Consider the following 16,314-nt stretch of genomic DNA (forward strand, 5'->3'; position numbering starts at 1 on the left):
TGTGGCTGCGCAAAAAGTCCTTGGCCTTGGGGGATGCTGGCTATGTGAAGGGATGGGGCAAAGAATAGACTTTGGAATAGTTACATTAGATAGCTTAGAGCCAATGGCAGTCATGTATGTATTAATTCGATAGGTATTGCTGTATGGTAAAGGGCAAGAGAGACTGTCCCTGAAGCGGGGAAACTGCTACTTACCTGCATGTACGCACAAAGGTAGGTACGGATCCGGATGTGGTGTAAGTGTAAGTATGTGCGTTACCTATTATATAAGATCCGGGGTTCCTCTTCACGTATCGTATTCCGTACAACGCCGACAACAATTGGTCGATCCTCTTTCCGCGTCTAAACCTCAAAAAAAGTTACTTCAATACGAGAATAGAGGATATAAGTGGTCGAATTCGTTATCAACGTTCATACATACATACCTACCTAGGTACGGATAATCAATAGCCTACAGAATATACTGTATTAAGTAAACCATAACTAGGTACCCATACATATGCTCGACGTCACGGCAACTTACCAGATTTAAATTGCCAACCAAGTATCGAAGCGGCGAAGCAATCCCGGCTCACCTGTATATATTACTATTTATACGAATTACTCCGCGAGCATCCTGTAGGGGTGTTTCAGGAATCTACCCGGACAAGCCCTGTGAATTAAAATACCACGTAGGTTAGGTACATAATTCCTGTTGTGCTTGCAATTGGAAACGCTGTTTATATTGAGCGTAAGGCCGTGTCGTTTAGGATGTTGTTTCTGTTCAACTAAACCCCTGGTCGGACCGAGCCGTGTACTACGTGTAGACGGACGGTATAAACCATAGCTACGCCCCTAACAAACCACTAGTTCCGGCAACGACGGCATCAGCCACTCCTACCCGCCAATGTAGGTTATCTCCGTGCTTTGCGTTATAGGGATCGGCTCTTCGTTACCTTCCCGAGGCCGTAAATCCGTCTATATCTCTTGTTGGCACTTCTGCCAAGAAACTGGCTTGCGAAGCTCACTTCGAATTAAGACTTTGCGTGACGCGTCCTCCCGTATTATCTTTTTATATACGCTGTTATTTCTTCATCGCCGTTATAATGTTACCAATCATAGGCATTTCCGCAGCGTGTCTAAGGCGGTCTTGAGCTGTGCCTCCTTCCTACGGATATCTACCTACGGACGTAACGGAACTGGATTCGTGCAACGTGTATTTTAGTATTATAGGTAGTAATGTAGCTAATGAGCCAGTTAACGCCCCTTTTACGTACTGCTCATTGGGTGAAGAACTGCAAAGTATACTTTGCAAGAATGCAATTAGCTAGTATCAACTATTGTGTTGATACGCCGCCTATACACAGAGCTAGTTTCAGCTATTTGTTGACGGGGTTGTCCAACTGCGATGCCCAATGCTGGGTAACATTCGTTGAAACTGGAACGTCGAATCATCCAACTCATGGTCGTATCAGTGCCACGACACCGGGAGCACAAACTCAACCGCTAAAACATCGCTATCACTAGTTGGATCTTATACGCTCCAAAATCTCCCGCATATTAATGGTATCAGAATTCGAAAAAAGGAAGCTGAAGCCTTTATATGCTTCACTTTCTCTTTGCCTCGTGTACGATGGTGATGATCTTCGCAACTATTGAGGGGTCGGAAAGCTATTACGGGATTAGAAGGCATTCTAGTAGAGAAGAATGAGAAGATACTTACTGTTGTTACATCACCAAGCTGGTCTTCCTCGCCAGCTAGAATCTTTCTCAAGATACGGCGCATAATCTTGCCACTTCGGGTCTTCGGCAGATCGGGCACTATGAAAACTGCCTTAGGTGCGGCAAACGGTCCGATACTCTTCCTTACCTGCAGGATGAATTCTTTTCGTAACGCATCCGATGACTCATTGCCGTTCTTGATAGCCACAAACGCGTTAACCGCTTGTCCAGTAAGTTCGTCAGCAACACCAACAACGGCAGCCTCAGCTACAGAATGGTGCTCGATCAGGGCAGCCTCAATTTCTGCGGTCGACAGACGGTGTCCACTAACGTTGACCACATCGTCTACTCGTCCTCGGATCCAGTAGAAGCCCTCGTGGTCACGACCAGCTCCGTCACCGGTGAACTTCAATTGGTTAGTAACCCGAGAAGCACAGTTAGAATCTGTATACTTACGTAGTAGCCCTTGTAGACATTTAGGTACGTATCCATATATCTCTTGTGCGCACCCCAGACGGTGCGGGCCATGCTAGGCCAAGGCTGCTTGAAGGCCAGAACACCCTCAACGTCGTTCCCGTGTATCTCCTCGCCGGAGATGGGGTCGATGATGGCAGGTTCTATGCCGAAGAAAGGCAGAGAAGCACTGCCCGGCTTCGTCGGTGTTACTCCTGCCAGGGGAGTTATGACATTCGATCCAGTTTCGGTTTGCCAGTAGGTCTGTCCTATTAGAACACATTCCTTCAAAGACGAGAGGATTGAACTTACATCAACAATCTGTGCCTCCTCCTTGCCTACGACTTCGAAATACCACTTCCAAACCTCAGCCGCGATAGGCTCACCTACCGATCCGAGTACTCTCAACTTCGGCATGTGAGCCTTGACGTAATCGTCACCAGCACGCTTCAACAGTCTCAAAGCAGTCGGTGCGACATAGAATTGGGTGACTCCGTGCTTCTCGATAATTTCCCAGTATCTCGAAAAGTTCGGGTAGGCCGGAGTGCCCTCGAAGACGACCGTAGATATACCGAGAAGAAGAGGTGCGTAGACGACGTATGTGTGGCCGGTAATCCAACCGACATCTCCACCGCAGAAATACCGATCTCCATCATGAATGTCGAATACATATTTGCCAGTCAGCGCGGCACCGAGCAGATATCCAGCAGTGGTGTGCATAACACCCTTTGGCTTGCCGGTCGAACCCGATGTGTATAGTAGGAAGAGGGGATCCTCGGAGTTCATTACTTCAGGGGGAATGTATGATGGCCATTTCTCGACCTCCTCGTGCCACCACAGATCGCGACCCGGAGTCCAGGGAATATCAGCGCCGGTGCGCTTGTAAACCAGAACGCCAGTTACATCGGGGCATTGCTTGAGCGCATCGTCAACTATCTTCTTGGTGCCGATCAGCTTGCCACCTCGTTTTCCTTCGTCTGTGGTAATCACCACTTTGGATTGGGCGTCGATAACACGGTCACGTAGGGAGTCGGCCGAGAAACCAGCAAACACGACGGAGTGGATAGCGCCGATACGTGTGACTGCAAGGAAAGCAATGACGGCCTCCGGAATCATTGGTAGGTAGATAGCGACTGTATCGCCTTTTCTAACACCCATCTTTTTTAGGACATGTGCGACTCTGCTAACCTCACGAAGAAGCTCGCTATAAGTTACATTTCGGCCTTCGTGAGGTTCGTCTGCCTCGTAGATGAGCGCGACCCTGTTGGGGTCCTTGAATGCATGTCGATCGACGAGGTTGTAAGAAGCGTTGAGTTGACCCTCGACGAACCAGGCAACATCTCCGTTAGCTAGGGATCCAGTGCGAACGGTCTCGAAATCTCGCTGCCATGTCAACAACTCCCTAGCTTTCCTGCTGAAGAACTTCTCGGGCTCGGTGATGGACTCTTTGTATAACTGTTGGTAATGCTCAATACCTATATGCGCATTAGAAAAGAGGTCTAGTTTTTTATTTCTCACGTAGTTTATAGTTTAGCCTTACTATCGAGATGAGGTTTACTAGGATGCTCTAGTAACCAAGTTAGCTTCATTTATGATTTGCGCATTGAACCTAGTCCCATAAATAGGGGTCTATCTCACTTTCGAGCATCTTTGCCGGGGGGTCTATTCAAGCTCCAGTTAGCATTGTGGTCTAAGAGGTCACAAATACGGCTGGGGAAAGCTCACGATAGGTGTCAACCAGATGGGCCTCGGCGACCACCGGCGACTTGGTTTGCTCGCCCATGATGATGGCGGGGTGGTGGCGGCGTAGTGGTGACAGTAATGGTTTAGTTGTAGACAGTGATGGTTTACTGCGGGGTACTAAATCACGAAAAAGTCTGTTGGGAGTAGCAAAGGCCAATGTCTAGATATTTAGAAGGGGATATTGTTTCAAGGTTATATAGGGAATAGGGAATAGTTGAACCACTACAGCTTCGTGCAAGGTTAAGAGAGTAAGGAAGAAAGAACGAAGAACAAATCACGAACGGGTAGATCTAAGTATCGGTGACGAGGGCGAGGCACTTTTTGTATCACGCCAAATTTATTAGGAGAATATTGAAATGAGAAAGGCGCGGGACGTAGCAAGCAAAGCGCATTGAGGTATAGTGCGCCCACATATGCAGTTCCAGGTACAGCAGGTAGCACGGAAAGTACAGATAGCTACTTCCGTGGTCCCGGTAACTTATGTACGTTAGCTGGTTAGGTAGATATAGGTAGGCATAGGTAGGCAAAGCTAGTTAGTTAACGTATTAGCCTCTAAAAGCCTCTAAAAAGCCTCTAAGACGTGACTTTACTAGTCAAGTTAATCAAGCTAGTCAAGTCGAGCCTTGCTAATCCGATACCAGATGCACTTGACTGGACTTCGTTGGGGATTCGCCGACCCGGACCGGGGTCTGCTATACTGTAGTAAGGACCATAAAGGACTATGTGGGTCTATTATCTCTTCCGCTCGACCGTTCGACCGCATGGTGCCTATGTATCGTACCTTTAATCCCCGTCTTTTCTCCATTCTGGACTATTTGACCGTTGACGGAACCTTCCAACGCCAACACTTAGTTGCGATGCCCAGACTCCAGAGCGCTAGAGCGCCTCAGTTCTTTGCTCGCGGGTTTAGAACATGAAAACGAGCATTCACCTGACTCTCGACGCACGCAGGCTGGTAATTGATCTCACACCCTCCTTAACTTGCTATGTACCCTACTACGTAGCAATATGTAAGAATGGGTAGGATAGGTAGGCTAGCTGAAGCTCTAGGCCGCAGTTCCCTTTGGACCGGGTTTTGTTGTTGGACATGTTGGGGACCTACATACTCGATAGATTACCTACCTAGGTATTTGATAGTTTTCCCGAGCTAACAAACATCATCTACCAGCGAAGTCGGATGGACATGTAACCTATCGTAATCCATCTCTCTCATAGCGAGACCGCACCGTGGGATTTATGGGATTTATGGATCTTTACCGGGACTATGGGGCGATATTTAAAGGTGAAGGGTAATAGCGTCGCAACAGCGTCCCGGACGATATTATCAGTACGCCGACAGGGCTGATCCCCCTTCTGCAAGGTTGGCCGGATCTAGACGGGGGAGTTATGCAGGTGAGAAGCTCAATATTTGTCCCGGTCCAACGGGGGCAGCTGTTGTACTTTATTGGCACTTATGAGACGAGAGATTCATAGCTTACTTTTTAGGCCCGCGTGGCTGTTATTGCTAGCGCAGATGGAAATATGTATGTAGGGAACCAACATGTCACTTGATGTAACCAAGGGTTGTAGAGTGGTATCGACAAGTATAGAATGTACAAACCTCCACGTCTTCGGTGTCGTGATATCGGCTCTAGTATACTGGATGGTAATAACTTCTGTAATCCTATTAGTCAAGACCTTGCTCACCTTGCACACTAAATCCCAATAACGAGGGACCGGCAAGAACTCTAAACGGCCTCATCCCTCGTCCTCTTGCCCCTCAACCCCGCGTTCACCTCTCAAACTAAACCAAGCCCTTGCAGCCAAGCGTACGCTAATATTCGTCACTGGGAATACCTCCGCAGCTCCGTTGCCCTCGTGCCCATTTAGAAGGATTCAATTTCCGCTGCTTACATATATGAATACATGTCATTTGAGTATCATCTACCCTTCAATAGGGTGTGGCGATGGACCATTCGTTTGTCATGGAAGATAAAGATATCTCCTGAATTCTCGATCTGGATCCTACCTAAACAAAAACAAAAACACTTAGTTACCTTGAACCCTGGTGGTCTACTTCATACACATATCGCAATGGCGTCACCTTTTGCCAAGCTTCCCTCCGCCCTTGTCTAGAGCTCGATTTTTTGTTGACGAGAGTGTGGGGAAAGCTAGCCAGTACTCTTTCTTCCCCGGTTAGCCATGTGAGATATGGCTTGGCGATATAGTCATTATCGTAAAAGGCGAGCTAGCTACTATCTTTCCCCGGGATGTTCTCACTTACACTATGACCGTGGAGAAGCCTTCCTTAGGTAGTCCTGGAAACTACATCATGCCATCCACGTTCTTCCGAGATAGGTGTGTTGCGATAAGATCTATTGACATGTCCCTAACCGAGGTAGAGTTATGCGACTCGTGTGGTCTACGGTTGTATTTATGCGACCTCAGAGCCTCACGTCCGACGGCCGTTCCGTCCGCTTGGTATTTAAGTCGCTTGCATTCGGCTTTTTTAAACATGGTCATTGCCGGATCTTACCATCCGGGCGATGACATCTTATGCGGGCCGGGACCAACTCGGCCTTTCGGAAAGACGACGTTCAACAACCTTTCCCGAACTATCGGCTAATAAAAGGGATGTTGAATCGGCTTTATATTCTTCTAACCGCGGTCTTCGGACGTCTAATCCGGTAAGCCTATTAGATTTCAGTGTAGATCGGAGTCTATCTCATCATCGCGAAATACACTACAGTTACTTTTCGGGGTAGCTCCACCGCACCATAGTTATAAAACCATCCGTTACTCCATAAGCTCCGGGCAGTCCAAATATGCCATCCTTCTACCAAGTAGTGGGACTAACTCACATATCCATGCTCATTAAATACATCTCGATTATCCGCATAAACTTCGCTACAAAGGCCTCCAGGTGGAATATCACCTTGGTTCCTGTTCTTATCCTATGCTCGTAGAAGGCAGACCACTTAATGACTTCATACTTCAAGTCGTCGTCGATCATAGGAATTAGCTTGAAAGTCAGCGTCTTAAGTATCGTCGTAGGAGGTATGCAATGCGTGAGCAGATCGTATAACTTTGATCGGACTTGCAAGATACGGGCCGGTGAGTGTTCCTCCATAATCTCCTTAGCTATTTGTGCTATTAATGCCTCCCAATCCGGCGGCGGAATGGGCGTATCATCTGTAACTTTCTCGCTATGATTGGTTAGTTGGGTCGTGACATGAGCAGGACGAGATACATACTTTTGAGCATGTACGGCCTCGTACATTAACAATGCTCTTCTGAGATTACGTCCGCTCTCTTCGGCAATCCTCTTATGAAGCCCCGCCACAACAGGCCATCCCTCTTTCTTAGCCGAATCTGCCAGGACATTCGCAATCTCGTCGACCGTTGGGGCTGCGACCCGCACGAGGAGCGTTCGACTTCGAATGGGCGCAATGATATTGGCTGTGCTGTTGGCGAGTAATATTAGTCGTAGATTTGGACTGTATTTCTCCATCGTCCTTCTCAAAGCTGCCTGAGCATCTCGGGTCAGGTGGTCAGCCTCATTTATGACAACGACTTTAAACTTCTGTTTGGCTGATTGATCGACTTGTTGAGTCTGGGCGACCTCTTTTAGTAGGTCTTGGACGACAACTCGGTCATAGGTTCCGACATCTGACGGTGTGATTTCGAGGTGGTAAACAGAGGCGACGATGTTGAATTCTAATTTGCGGTTGCTGGTAGTCTGGAAGACACGGGCGTCGATCTTGATCTTTTCGACTCCAGGGCCGTAGAGCTCCTTTAGAGTCGCGACAATGCGAGTCTTTTTACCCGCACCGGAAGGCCCATATACGAGGAGGTGAGGGAAGTCGCCGCTTTGAGCCTATGATAGAGATTACTAGGTTAGAGGTGAAGAACCACGCAAAATCGGGACTACGTACCAAAGAACGAAGCCTCTCTGATAACTCAGAGTGGTACGTTAAAGAATCGAGAGACCGAGGACGATGTTTGTCGACTATAAGTGCCATATTCACGATTATTCTGTACGTTTGTCGAGTGATAGTGGAGTTGTGTTAAACGGGCTTAAATGTTACAAGGACATTATTCGCAAGTGTCAACTTGAAGCTATCAAAATGCGGATACGGATTATATGCTGCCAAGGATTCGAGACGCGTTAATTGACTTTCTAACGCGTTTGTCTTTTTTCCGTCAGTGACCACTAATGCCTGCAGTTTTTGGGGAGAAGTGGCGCTAAGACATTATTATGTGGGGCATATGTATGTATTATGTAAACTAGCATTTACTTGACTAAGCCCGGTATACGAAGACGGGATCCCCGATGAGGGGTCTTTAGGTAGTGCCCCTCACCGTTGAACTAGTACCTCGAATACTCACTTGGTCTGTATTTAGTTTGCGTACCAGGTAACTATAAGCCAGTCAAATAAGTGCGTAAGTCATGTATCTTCGAATATTACTCGACACGTAAGTCCCGGTCCAAAAAAGGTGTCCCGGATACCAATAATCCTACTTTTACTCAAGCGCAAATGAACAGATAAACAGTTCGGGAAGGCAAAACATTGGAACGGAGCTTCAAGACACGGCGGGTCGTACGAATACGGAACATAATGCCGTTTCACTCGCGGATGTCTGTTTCCTGTAACCGGGCAGGTAAGATAATATATAGGAGGCAGGGTAGTGAATGTATTGGGTAGGGATGGATTCTCGTGCCTTAATTTGAATTCCGGTTTCTTCCATCATGAGGTTTCCAATCGTCGAATTGCACCAAAGTACGAATATCAGGCGTATCCATTCACACTATGCGTATTAATGTGTAAGTGCTACATGCCGTATACGCGATGGGAAAACGAAGGCAGTGTAACTAGAAATCAGAAATTAGAAATTAGAAATCCTACCGCAACTTATTATGCATATTGTCGGGTAGCATGCATAGATCGATCAGCGTCCCTATTTTACGACATCGATGGGTTGCCTCCTATGTACGGGTCTGATTTTCGAGTTGGGATTGACGAATGTTCTGTGACATTGACTCCCACTAGAGTCATGTAGGTACCATAGAATACATAGGTACTATAGAATGGATGTACAATAGATTAACGTTAATAGGTTGGGTTAGGTAGGTACGTAAGAGATAGTAAGTGATATGGGGCAACTGTAGACGCCATCACCAGAATTTTGTCCACTTCTACCTACTACATACTGTATCGTACCTACTTTCTACCTCTTAGACTCACGAGGTACAAATACACCTTCCAGAAAAAATAACAATAATTTGAACACCTTCTCCCTTCTCCTAATAACAGTACGTAGGTACTTACCGTACAGTACCCAATATCAGACCCAGTCTTGCCTGATTATCTTGTTTTTTCCTTCTTTTCTTCACTAGGTACGATTAGAAACAACTTGAGGTGAGTTCTCGCATTGGACAGATTTGATGTCAGACTTGATTGATCACCGACCCGCATCCCCATCCCATGACTTGCCTACTTTCCCTACTACTTCTTCAAGTTGGCGCTTCGATTTCTGCGTGTACTTTTTTTCTTTTAAACGATCCACACTACCTTGGAATCCACCCAAGCAGCACCCCCCAAAGCACGACGTTCCTCTTTTGTCGCACCCCACTTTCTCTTTAGAACCCAAAGGGCACACCGACAACTATCGCGATATCATCTTCTCCTTTTCCCATTCTTTCTTAAGTTATACTTAAGCTATACCTGTCCTACGGCGTATTCTTACAACTGACGTCCCTTTTAAAAGGAGACCCATCCCTCTTGGTTAATTGACAACATCCAGCCAAGTAAATTCCATCTTATACTCCAACTCGTTACCTTCTTTATTTATTTATTTTTTTTACTGACATTACGTCGTCAGGCTCACCAACCAAGTCGCGAATATGTCTTTCGGCAGTCGCAAGTTCTCTATGTAAGCTCATACCTCGACCCCTCGTAGCTGACTCTTCGTCACGCATCGTATACCTACATTATAATTATTTATACCTAAATATAACATTACTAAACCACATAATAGGAACAGGAACACTGGCGTTCCCCGACGAAGATTCAGTATCGGTGACCCAAGTGCTAATGGTATAATCTTTAGTTTCTATACCTCTACACTAGCTCCCCGGATATTTGCGTTCATGCTGTAATACCGCCAAGGATAGCACGTTGCCGTCCTTGTGTTGGGTTTAATATAGACTTGTGGCGGCCTTGGCGCTTGGCAAACGTGGTCTCCATGCTATCGTTCCTGTATGTCTTGGCTGATATACAATAAATCGCTAACAATATGTCTTGGCAGAAACGAGTTCCAAGATCCATCGCCAGTTCCGTGCTGCAAACCCGGGTCATCTTCCTCATGCAGGGTTGGACGCCTCACGTGCTTCCACGGGTGTCGTATGGTGTACTGAGCGAGCCGCCGAGTATGGCTTCCTTGACGAGCCCGACAAGTGGGCCAACCTTGGTCAAGGTGCTCCCGAAGTCGAGGATGATATCGAGGGATGCTTTGAGCGCCCTACTACCATAGACGTCTCTGTTGCTCTTAGAGAATATGGTCCCACTGCTGGTATCAAACCTCTGCGTGCCGCCGTTGCCAGAATGTACAACGAGATGCACCGCCAAGGCAAGGATAGTCAATATTCGTGGGAAAACGTCGCCATCGTCCCCGGTGGAAGAGCCGGTCTGATCCGTATTGCTGCTGTGCTGAACAATGCCTATGTTGGCTTCTTCATTCCCGATTACACAGCTTATAACGAGATGTTGTCGCTCTTCAAAAACGTAAGGTAGTTCTCATGAACTATAACGTCTAGTACCATTAACAATATATAGTTTGCCGCCATTCCGACGCCTCTTTCGGAAGAAGATGGCTATCACATCCACCCCGACGTGATTGCGAGAGAGATTGCGAGAGGTACCTCAGTTATCATAACTTCGAACCCCAGAAACCCTACGGGCCGAGTAGTGGCCAACCCCGAGTTGGCCGAGATTCAGGACATTTGCCGCGGACGCGCAACTCTTGTCAGCGACGAGTTCTACTCGGGCTACAACTACACTAGCAACTGCGATGGCACCACGATCTCGGCTGCTGAAAATATCGAGGACGTAGATGAGGACGATGTTCTCATTATCGATGGACTCACTAAGCGATTCCGTCTCCCTGGATGGCGTATTGCTTGGATCCTTGGACCCAAGGAGTTCATTAAGGCGTGAGTCTTCGAGGAAGATATACCACAACCCGGGAATTGCGCTAACGTCGTCTCTAGCATCGGCTCTTGCGGTTCATACCTTGACGGTGGAGCCAATGCTCCTTTCCAGGAAGCTGCTATTCCTATGCTTGAACCATCCCTTGTCCGCAGGGAGATGGCTGCTCTTCAGCACCACTTTAGAGTTTGTCATCCCTGCTATACCCTTTCGTATATTAATTCAAGCTGACACAGTCGTGTAGGAGAAGCGAGACTACGTGGTTAAGCGCCTACGAGACATGGGCTTCGTGATCAAGTATGTGCCGGATAGCACCTTTTACCTCTGGCTCAACCTTGAGGGTCTTCCGAACCCTATCTCAGACGGGTTGAATTTCTTCCAGGCCTGCCTAGAGGAGAAGGTCATTGTCGTTCCGGGTATCTTCTTTGATCTGAACCCTTCTCGCCGCCGAGACTTGTTCGACAGCCCTTGTCACCATTGTAAGTCATATCCCTTTACATGCATAGCCTTCCGTATCGTATCGTTCTTTTAGTTTGATTGCGTAGGTGCTAACATCCCATCACAGTCGTCCGCTTCTCATACGGTCCCAGAATGGATGTTCTCAAGATGGGCTGCGATGGTATTGAGAGAGTCGTCAGCAAGTAAGTCAATGTAATTATTGGGCCACAAAGTGTAGAACTAACAGCCCTATAGGTTTAAGAAGTATGCCTAAATAGACACACTCATGTTTTACGAAAACATAGACCGCGGAGGACGGGTATGATAGGTAGCGTAGGGCAAAGATGGCTGCATCTTTGAAACCTTTTCTAGACAGCGAAGGAATATCTTAGGCCTTAGCTTGGTCTCATATTAGAGGCTCATCAATGAAATGATTTTTTTTTCCTTAAAAATCTTGTCCGTGTCATGCTTTGGTCTCACCGCTCGATGTCCCTGGCCGTATAAAGAGACTTGAGGTTGGATATGCCAAGCTTAAGAAGCTTAGACATAGGACCACAGAGCACGTGAGACCTTATACATATCTAACCTTATATCTGGCACCTCCGCTTTCTCCCCGCCCTCACATTTGATAAGCATGTAAAATATGGAGGTCTTAATATCCCGAAAGAAAGCTCGATATAAAAATTTACAGGACTCGATTCTACACGTATGTAACATATTGTTTATGCAATATAAAAAAAATGATAGCACTGCATATTCACCAAATAGGAGCTTGTTTGACTTCTTTATCATACACATTATGAAGACTCGAAACTCAGTAGCAGAATCGTGTATCCTCTTCTCGAATTAATACCTGAACCCTATCGCGCATTTTCATTGATGACTGAGCCCCCGCGGACCTCATAAACACAAGCCCCTTTCCTGTTACCACTGCTAAACGTCAAAGGCAAAAAATTGAAATCAAGTCAAGCTACGGTACAAGCGATGGAAGGAGATATTGATGCAGAAGAGCACCATTCCGACTGAAAATCAATCCAGGTCTAAACTATTCGCTCACTATATGCTGGTTAGCTAGTGGACACGTAAAGTGGGATTGTAAGTAAACGTACTAGAATTTCATCCTCCATTGGGGCGTCACCGCTGGTGGCAGCAGGTGCAGCGCCGTTGGTGTTCTCATTCTGATTGCTAGCTTCGAAGTAATCTGCCATCTCGGAATCGAGCTCCTCAGCTGTCTTCTTGGCTGGGCGGCTGTTGCGGGGTCCACGGCGCTTACGACCACGAGCACCAGCACCTGCGGCCTTCGAAGCCGCTTCCTTCTTGTCGTTTGCCGCAGACTTGGGCTGTGCCTTGGGCTGGGTGATGCGCTCGGTCAAAGTCTTCGCAGGAGGCGCTATCTCTGCGGCCTTGGCGGCGCTAACAACAATCTCGATCTGTAAAATGTAAACATGCTGCCCGGGACAATGAAATATAACACACTAACCTTGATTGGTCGGTTGTCAACAAGAAGGCCGTTTAGGGCGTTGAAAGCCTTGCTGGCGCCATCGGGTTTGGCAAAGGTAACCGTAGCGATGCCACGGCTTACGCTGTTCGGGCCGTAAGAAAGCTCCACTCGCTTGATAGGTCCAACTGAGGTCGCAAAATACTCCTATGGAGGGCACGAAGGTTAGTCTCATGAAACCCATTCGAGGTTTGCGCAAGGCGATAAGGCAATATCGATATCCGTGAGATCCCAGCCGACAGAGAAACATCCAGGTTCAGCATCCAAAGGTAAGTCAACATCAACGAGCACGCAGTGAGCGTTAGTAATCAGCATTCAGCCCAACCGTGGGTAAACAACTCTGAAAGATCAGCCATCCATCACCACTACCCCCAGTCCCAGAAGTTGAATACACTCTTGAAAAGAGAATGTGATCTCCCACTCAACCACCAGACTGCCTCCAGGCAGTCCACCTTCATGTTCCATACGATATTATCGCGTCTAAGAACAAGATGGAAAGGCTCGCCCCGCGTAGCCTGATATAGGATTTGAAGTAATAATACCTAAGTCGGGATCGACAGTGAAGTACTTCGCCTATTATTTGCTGTAACGCTGATGCTCACTGCCATGCTCGTTGGGTTGTAATTGTCCTATAAAAGGATGTTGTCCCGCCAGAATTATGATCTCGTTTGCCGAGACAGCCAGCTTGTCATGATATGCCAGTCCATCTACGTCTGCGCATTGTTACCTGCATGGAGGGTTGCCAAGCCTACCGGAGGTTGAACAATATTGGTGCGCGACAAGGACAGCTCAACTCCTGACGTTATAATAGCGCGATGCACATGTTATCGATGGAGGAGACTAGGCATTCTGACAGCTTTGTACTGGTCAAATTACACCATCTCTGGGTAAGAGGATAATCATTTCGATCGATTAAGACACGAGCGTGCGTTTCAAGGAAGATGTCGACGAAATTCCGCGGGCGACAGCCCTAGGAAACATACCTTAATTTGGCCTTCGTTCACATCTTTGGGCTAAAACGAGGTTAGCTAAGTCTGAATTTGAAGCCGGGATATGCATAACGACTTACTAGGTTGCTAACAACCACCTTGCTCTCTCCACTGCCGGTTGCCTTAGCAGGAATTTGCTTAGCTGCTGCAGCGCGAGGCTGCCTCGAAGTCTTTTGAACGCCACCAACAGGAGCAGTTGTAGCGGGTCGTCTTGCAGATCGACGGGGGTTTTGGCGGCCTTTACCGACAACGCGGCGCTGGGTAGAGACGATTTCGTCCAAAGACTGGTCGAGCTTTCCAGACATGTTGATTATGATTGATTACGACTGATTATGAGGTGGTTATATGTGATCAGGAAAACGACGCGAGGGATATTCGCGTCGAAAGGGTCAGGCTATAGGTAAAATTGGCCTAACGGATATGGCGATGCGAGCGCAACGGCTTACGAGGAACTGCTGTTAATGAACAGCGATGATGAACGCTTGATGATTTGGCGATAGCTGAGATGAATAAGAGCCGTAAGCGCGTTGCACGAGGGATAAAGTGGCGGGAAATAGTTGCGCGGGTAGAAGAGATGATGGTAGAAAAATATTGTCTTGCGAGCTGGCAGGCGTCGACAAGGCGGTACGGCTGACGAAGTTGGATGCAACCGAAAAGAAGAGAATAAAATCTGAAGGCGAAGCAACTCTGTAGTCTTCTCTTCTTGGCAGATTTATGAAGGAAGGAAGACGTGTTGTTGAGTTGGCGTTGTTGATGAAATGGAAGAAAGCAGAGGTTGCTTGGGAAGAGGCGCAGTTAAAGAGGAAATCAGGGAGGGAGCGCGACGTTGGGTGGAAAACAATGAGTTGCTCAATCCCAATCATCCACTGAGCCGTCTACAGTCCCCACTATACGTGGCGTTTGTTACCAAGCTAGGGTTAGCGCATGATTTCTCACGTCGGATATGGCTGCTTAAGGTTCCAGTTACCTGAATACTTAAAGTATGTACCTAGGTACATTTATTATTGTGTCCGGTATTACCTATCAATACATTAAATTCATATACGTAATAAGTGCATTCAAGTACCTCAACTAGACAATTTCAGCCAATCTATCGCGACTCAAGAAATAGTTAGGTAGCCAAATCACCTTCTATTAATTGTTTTGCTATGAATTGGTTCTAATCATAGAGCGATATGAGGCTTCTTTATCATGGATGTACATATTTACCATGTCTTGAGAGTTCTGTCTTAACCATAGTCACTGTAAAAGACGGAATATCGAATTCATTGTATATGGGATTTGAATACGGCGCTTAAAGGATGAATAACTTGCAATCGAATCGTAGTCCAGTAATCCCTTAATCCGAGTCCCTTCTACAAGCAAGTAGTTCCCCAGGAAAACGGAGGCTTTCCAGCTCATTCTGGAACACATACGATCACCACCTTCTTATGCAGTGTACTATAGTAACCCATCTACTGCAATCCCCTCTGGCAGATATCCGGATCGAGACCGATCAAATTGTTTGATCGGGAAATATTCCCTCGTAAAATAGCTCTTAGTTGAACCCATGGCTTGGCCATGTCCCTGAGCATCCGGGTTGCATGGATCAACAACCACCCAGATAATGTTCCCTATCTTAAACAACTAACGCCTGGGACCATAAGTTTAGAATATTCGGTTCCTTTACTTTGCCACTCCCGATTGCTTTCCCACTGCTGCCGGCTGCTGTGCCGGCGTTGATTTCGCGGCTTTCTCGCTCAGGGCGCCATCCTCTTGTGAATTGACCTCGAAGAAATGGTACAGCACAATTAGGACCATGGCCGTTGAGCCAAGGAATATGGCCAGGGTGTACAGATCGTCGTCGGAAATCATGTTGAGGTAAGGAGGATTGGATTGCCTATTGCTTCTTTGTTTATTGAGAGAATCTGGTATAGAACGTCAATGATATGCTACTGATAGTATATTGGAATTGCAAGAAGTCTCACTGTGTGTACCTCTAACGAGGTTTCTTCGTTGCTGGTTTCACAAGCCCGCCGAGAAGAAGGTAAAGGAGTGTTGAGGTGGTGGATGAGTGTCTTTATATGTCTACATTGAATATGGGATAAATTGAGGCCAGCTGGAGCTTCCAGAAGCGTCGTAATGCACCTACCTAACCTATGTACCTCTTAAGGTTGATTGAGGTACCCCGGGAGGTACATACCGTGTAGGTACTGTATGTGGGGCAGTAGCATTGTGGCTAATATGATATGTTAAGAGCATACCCTTACGATACATGCATAAGTAAGTACCTAAACCTACCTCATGAAGGTAAGTGATAACAGACG

At 47.0% G+C, this 16,314-nt stretch overlaps 5 protein-coding genes across 5 annotated transcripts; 1 reads left to right on the forward strand and 4 right to left on the reverse strand.

Annotated features, from left to right (window-relative positions):
• Nucleotides 1-1,095: 1,095 nt before the first annotated feature.
• On the reverse strand, nucleotides 1,096-4,013 carry F5Y00DRAFT_64049 (uncharacterized protein). Its single transcript, XM_048013947.1, has 4 exons — nucleotides 3,879-4,013; nucleotides 3,694-3,815; nucleotides 2,157-3,628; nucleotides 1,096-2,106 (listed from the first exon to the last, which is right to left on the reverse strand). Exons 2-4 carry the CDS (start codon nucleotides 3,740-3,742, stop codon nucleotides 1,513-1,515), a joined length of 2,115 nt encoding a protein of 704 aa, XP_047869927.1. The 5' UTR covers nucleotides 3,743-3,815; nucleotides 3,879-4,013; the 3' UTR covers nucleotides 1,096-1,512.
• Nucleotides 4,014-6,616: 2,603 nt separating this feature from the next.
• Nucleotides 6,617-8,052, reverse strand: F5Y00DRAFT_64063 (P-loop containing nucleoside triphosphate hydrolase protein). The gene is made up of 3 exons (XM_048013948.1): nucleotides 7,811-8,052; nucleotides 7,130-7,752; nucleotides 6,617-7,081 (listed from the first exon to the last, which is right to left on the reverse strand). Exons 1-3 carry the CDS (start codon nucleotides 7,895-7,897, stop codon nucleotides 6,733-6,735), a joined length of 1,059 nt encoding a protein of 352 aa, XP_047869928.1. The 5' UTR covers nucleotides 7,898-8,052; the 3' UTR covers nucleotides 6,617-6,732.
• A 1,728-nt stretch (nucleotides 8,053-9,780) lies between these two features.
• Nucleotides 9,781-12,021, forward strand: F5Y00DRAFT_269308 (PLP-dependent transferase; the record flags this gene model as incomplete). The annotated part of the gene is made up of 8 exons (XM_048012417.1): nucleotides 9,781-9,809; nucleotides 9,915-9,973; nucleotides 10,185-10,660; nucleotides 10,712-11,088; nucleotides 11,146-11,269; nucleotides 11,328-11,562; nucleotides 11,649-11,724; nucleotides 11,777-12,021. The coding sequence occupies 8 exons, from the start codon at nucleotides 9,781-9,783 to the stop codon at nucleotides 11,793-11,795; spliced, it is 1,395 nt and encodes a 464-aa protein (XP_047869929.1). The 3' UTR covers nucleotides 11,796-12,021.
• A 451-nt stretch (nucleotides 12,022-12,472) lies between these two features.
• F5Y00DRAFT_64162 (uncharacterized protein) lies at nucleotides 12,473-14,516 on the reverse strand. Its single transcript, XM_048013949.1, has 5 exons — nucleotides 14,089-14,516; nucleotides 14,003-14,032; nucleotides 13,002-13,166; nucleotides 12,631-12,951; nucleotides 12,473-12,577 (listed from the first exon to the last, which is right to left on the reverse strand). The coding sequence occupies exons 1-5, from the start codon at nucleotides 14,311-14,313 to the stop codon at nucleotides 12,575-12,577; spliced, it is 744 nt and encodes a 247-aa protein (XP_047869930.1). The 5' UTR covers nucleotides 14,314-14,516; the 3' UTR covers nucleotides 12,473-12,574.
• A 610-nt stretch (nucleotides 14,517-15,126) lies between these two features.
• Nucleotides 15,127-16,153, reverse strand: F5Y00DRAFT_224227 (Oligosaccaryltransferase-domain-containing protein). The gene is made up of 2 exons (XM_048005972.1): nucleotides 15,976-16,153; nucleotides 15,127-15,915 (listed from the first exon to the last, which is right to left on the reverse strand). The coding sequence occupies exon 2, from the start codon at nucleotides 15,860-15,862 to the stop codon at nucleotides 15,674-15,676; it is 189 nt and encodes a 62-aa protein (XP_047869931.1). The 5' UTR covers nucleotides 15,863-15,915; nucleotides 15,976-16,153; the 3' UTR covers nucleotides 15,127-15,673.
• Nucleotides 16,154-16,314: the final 161 nt, after the last annotated feature.

This window comes from Daldinia vernicosa (genome assembly GCF_022497035.1).
Source record: "Daldinia vernicosa strain CBS 139.73 unplaced genomic scaffold F5Y00scaffold_2, whole genome shotgun sequence".
NCBI classification, from domain to species: domain Eukaryota; kingdom Fungi; phylum Ascomycota; class Sordariomycetes; order Xylariales; family Hypoxylaceae; genus Daldinia; species Daldinia vernicosa.

Coding starts and splice junctions, on each gene's coding strand:
- F5Y00DRAFT_64049 (XM_048013947.1), bottom strand. CDS start 3,742: ATGAAGCTAACTTGGTTACTAGAGCATCCTAGTAAACCTCATCTCGAT. Junction 3,629..3,693: donor TAGTAAACCTCATCTCGATA/GTAAGGCTAAAC, acceptor ATGCGCATATAG/GTATTGAGCATTACCAACAG. Junction 2,107..2,156: donor ATGTCTACAAGGGCTACTAC/GTAAGTATACAG, acceptor AACCAATTGAAG/TTCACCGGTGACGGAGCTGG.
- F5Y00DRAFT_64063 (XM_048013948.1), bottom strand. CDS start 7,897: ATGGCACTTATAGTCGACAAACATCGTCCTCGGTCTCTCGATTCTTTA. Junction 7,753..7,810: donor CAGAGAGGCTTCGTTCTTTG/GTACGTAGTCCC, acceptor TCTCTATCATAG/GCTCAAAGCGGCGACTTCCC. Junction 7,082..7,129: donor GAGGCCGTACATGCTCAAAA/GTATGTATCTCG, acceptor AACCAATCATAG/CGAGAAAGTTACAGATGATA.
- F5Y00DRAFT_64162 (XM_048013949.1), bottom strand. CDS start 14,313: ATGTCTGGAAAGCTCGACCAGTCTTTGGACGAAATCGTCTCTACCCAG. Junction 13,167..14,002: donor TGAACGAAGGCCAAATTAAG/GTATGTTTCCTA, acceptor TGCCCTCCATAG/GAGTATTTTGCGACCTCAGT. Junction 12,952..13,001: donor TTGACAACCGACCAATCAAG/GTTAGTGTGTTA, acceptor TACATTTTACAG/ATCGAGATTGTTGTTAGCGC.
- F5Y00DRAFT_224227 (XM_048005972.1), bottom strand. CDS start 15,862: ATGATTTCCGACGACGATCTGTACACCCTGGCCATATTCCTTGGCTCA.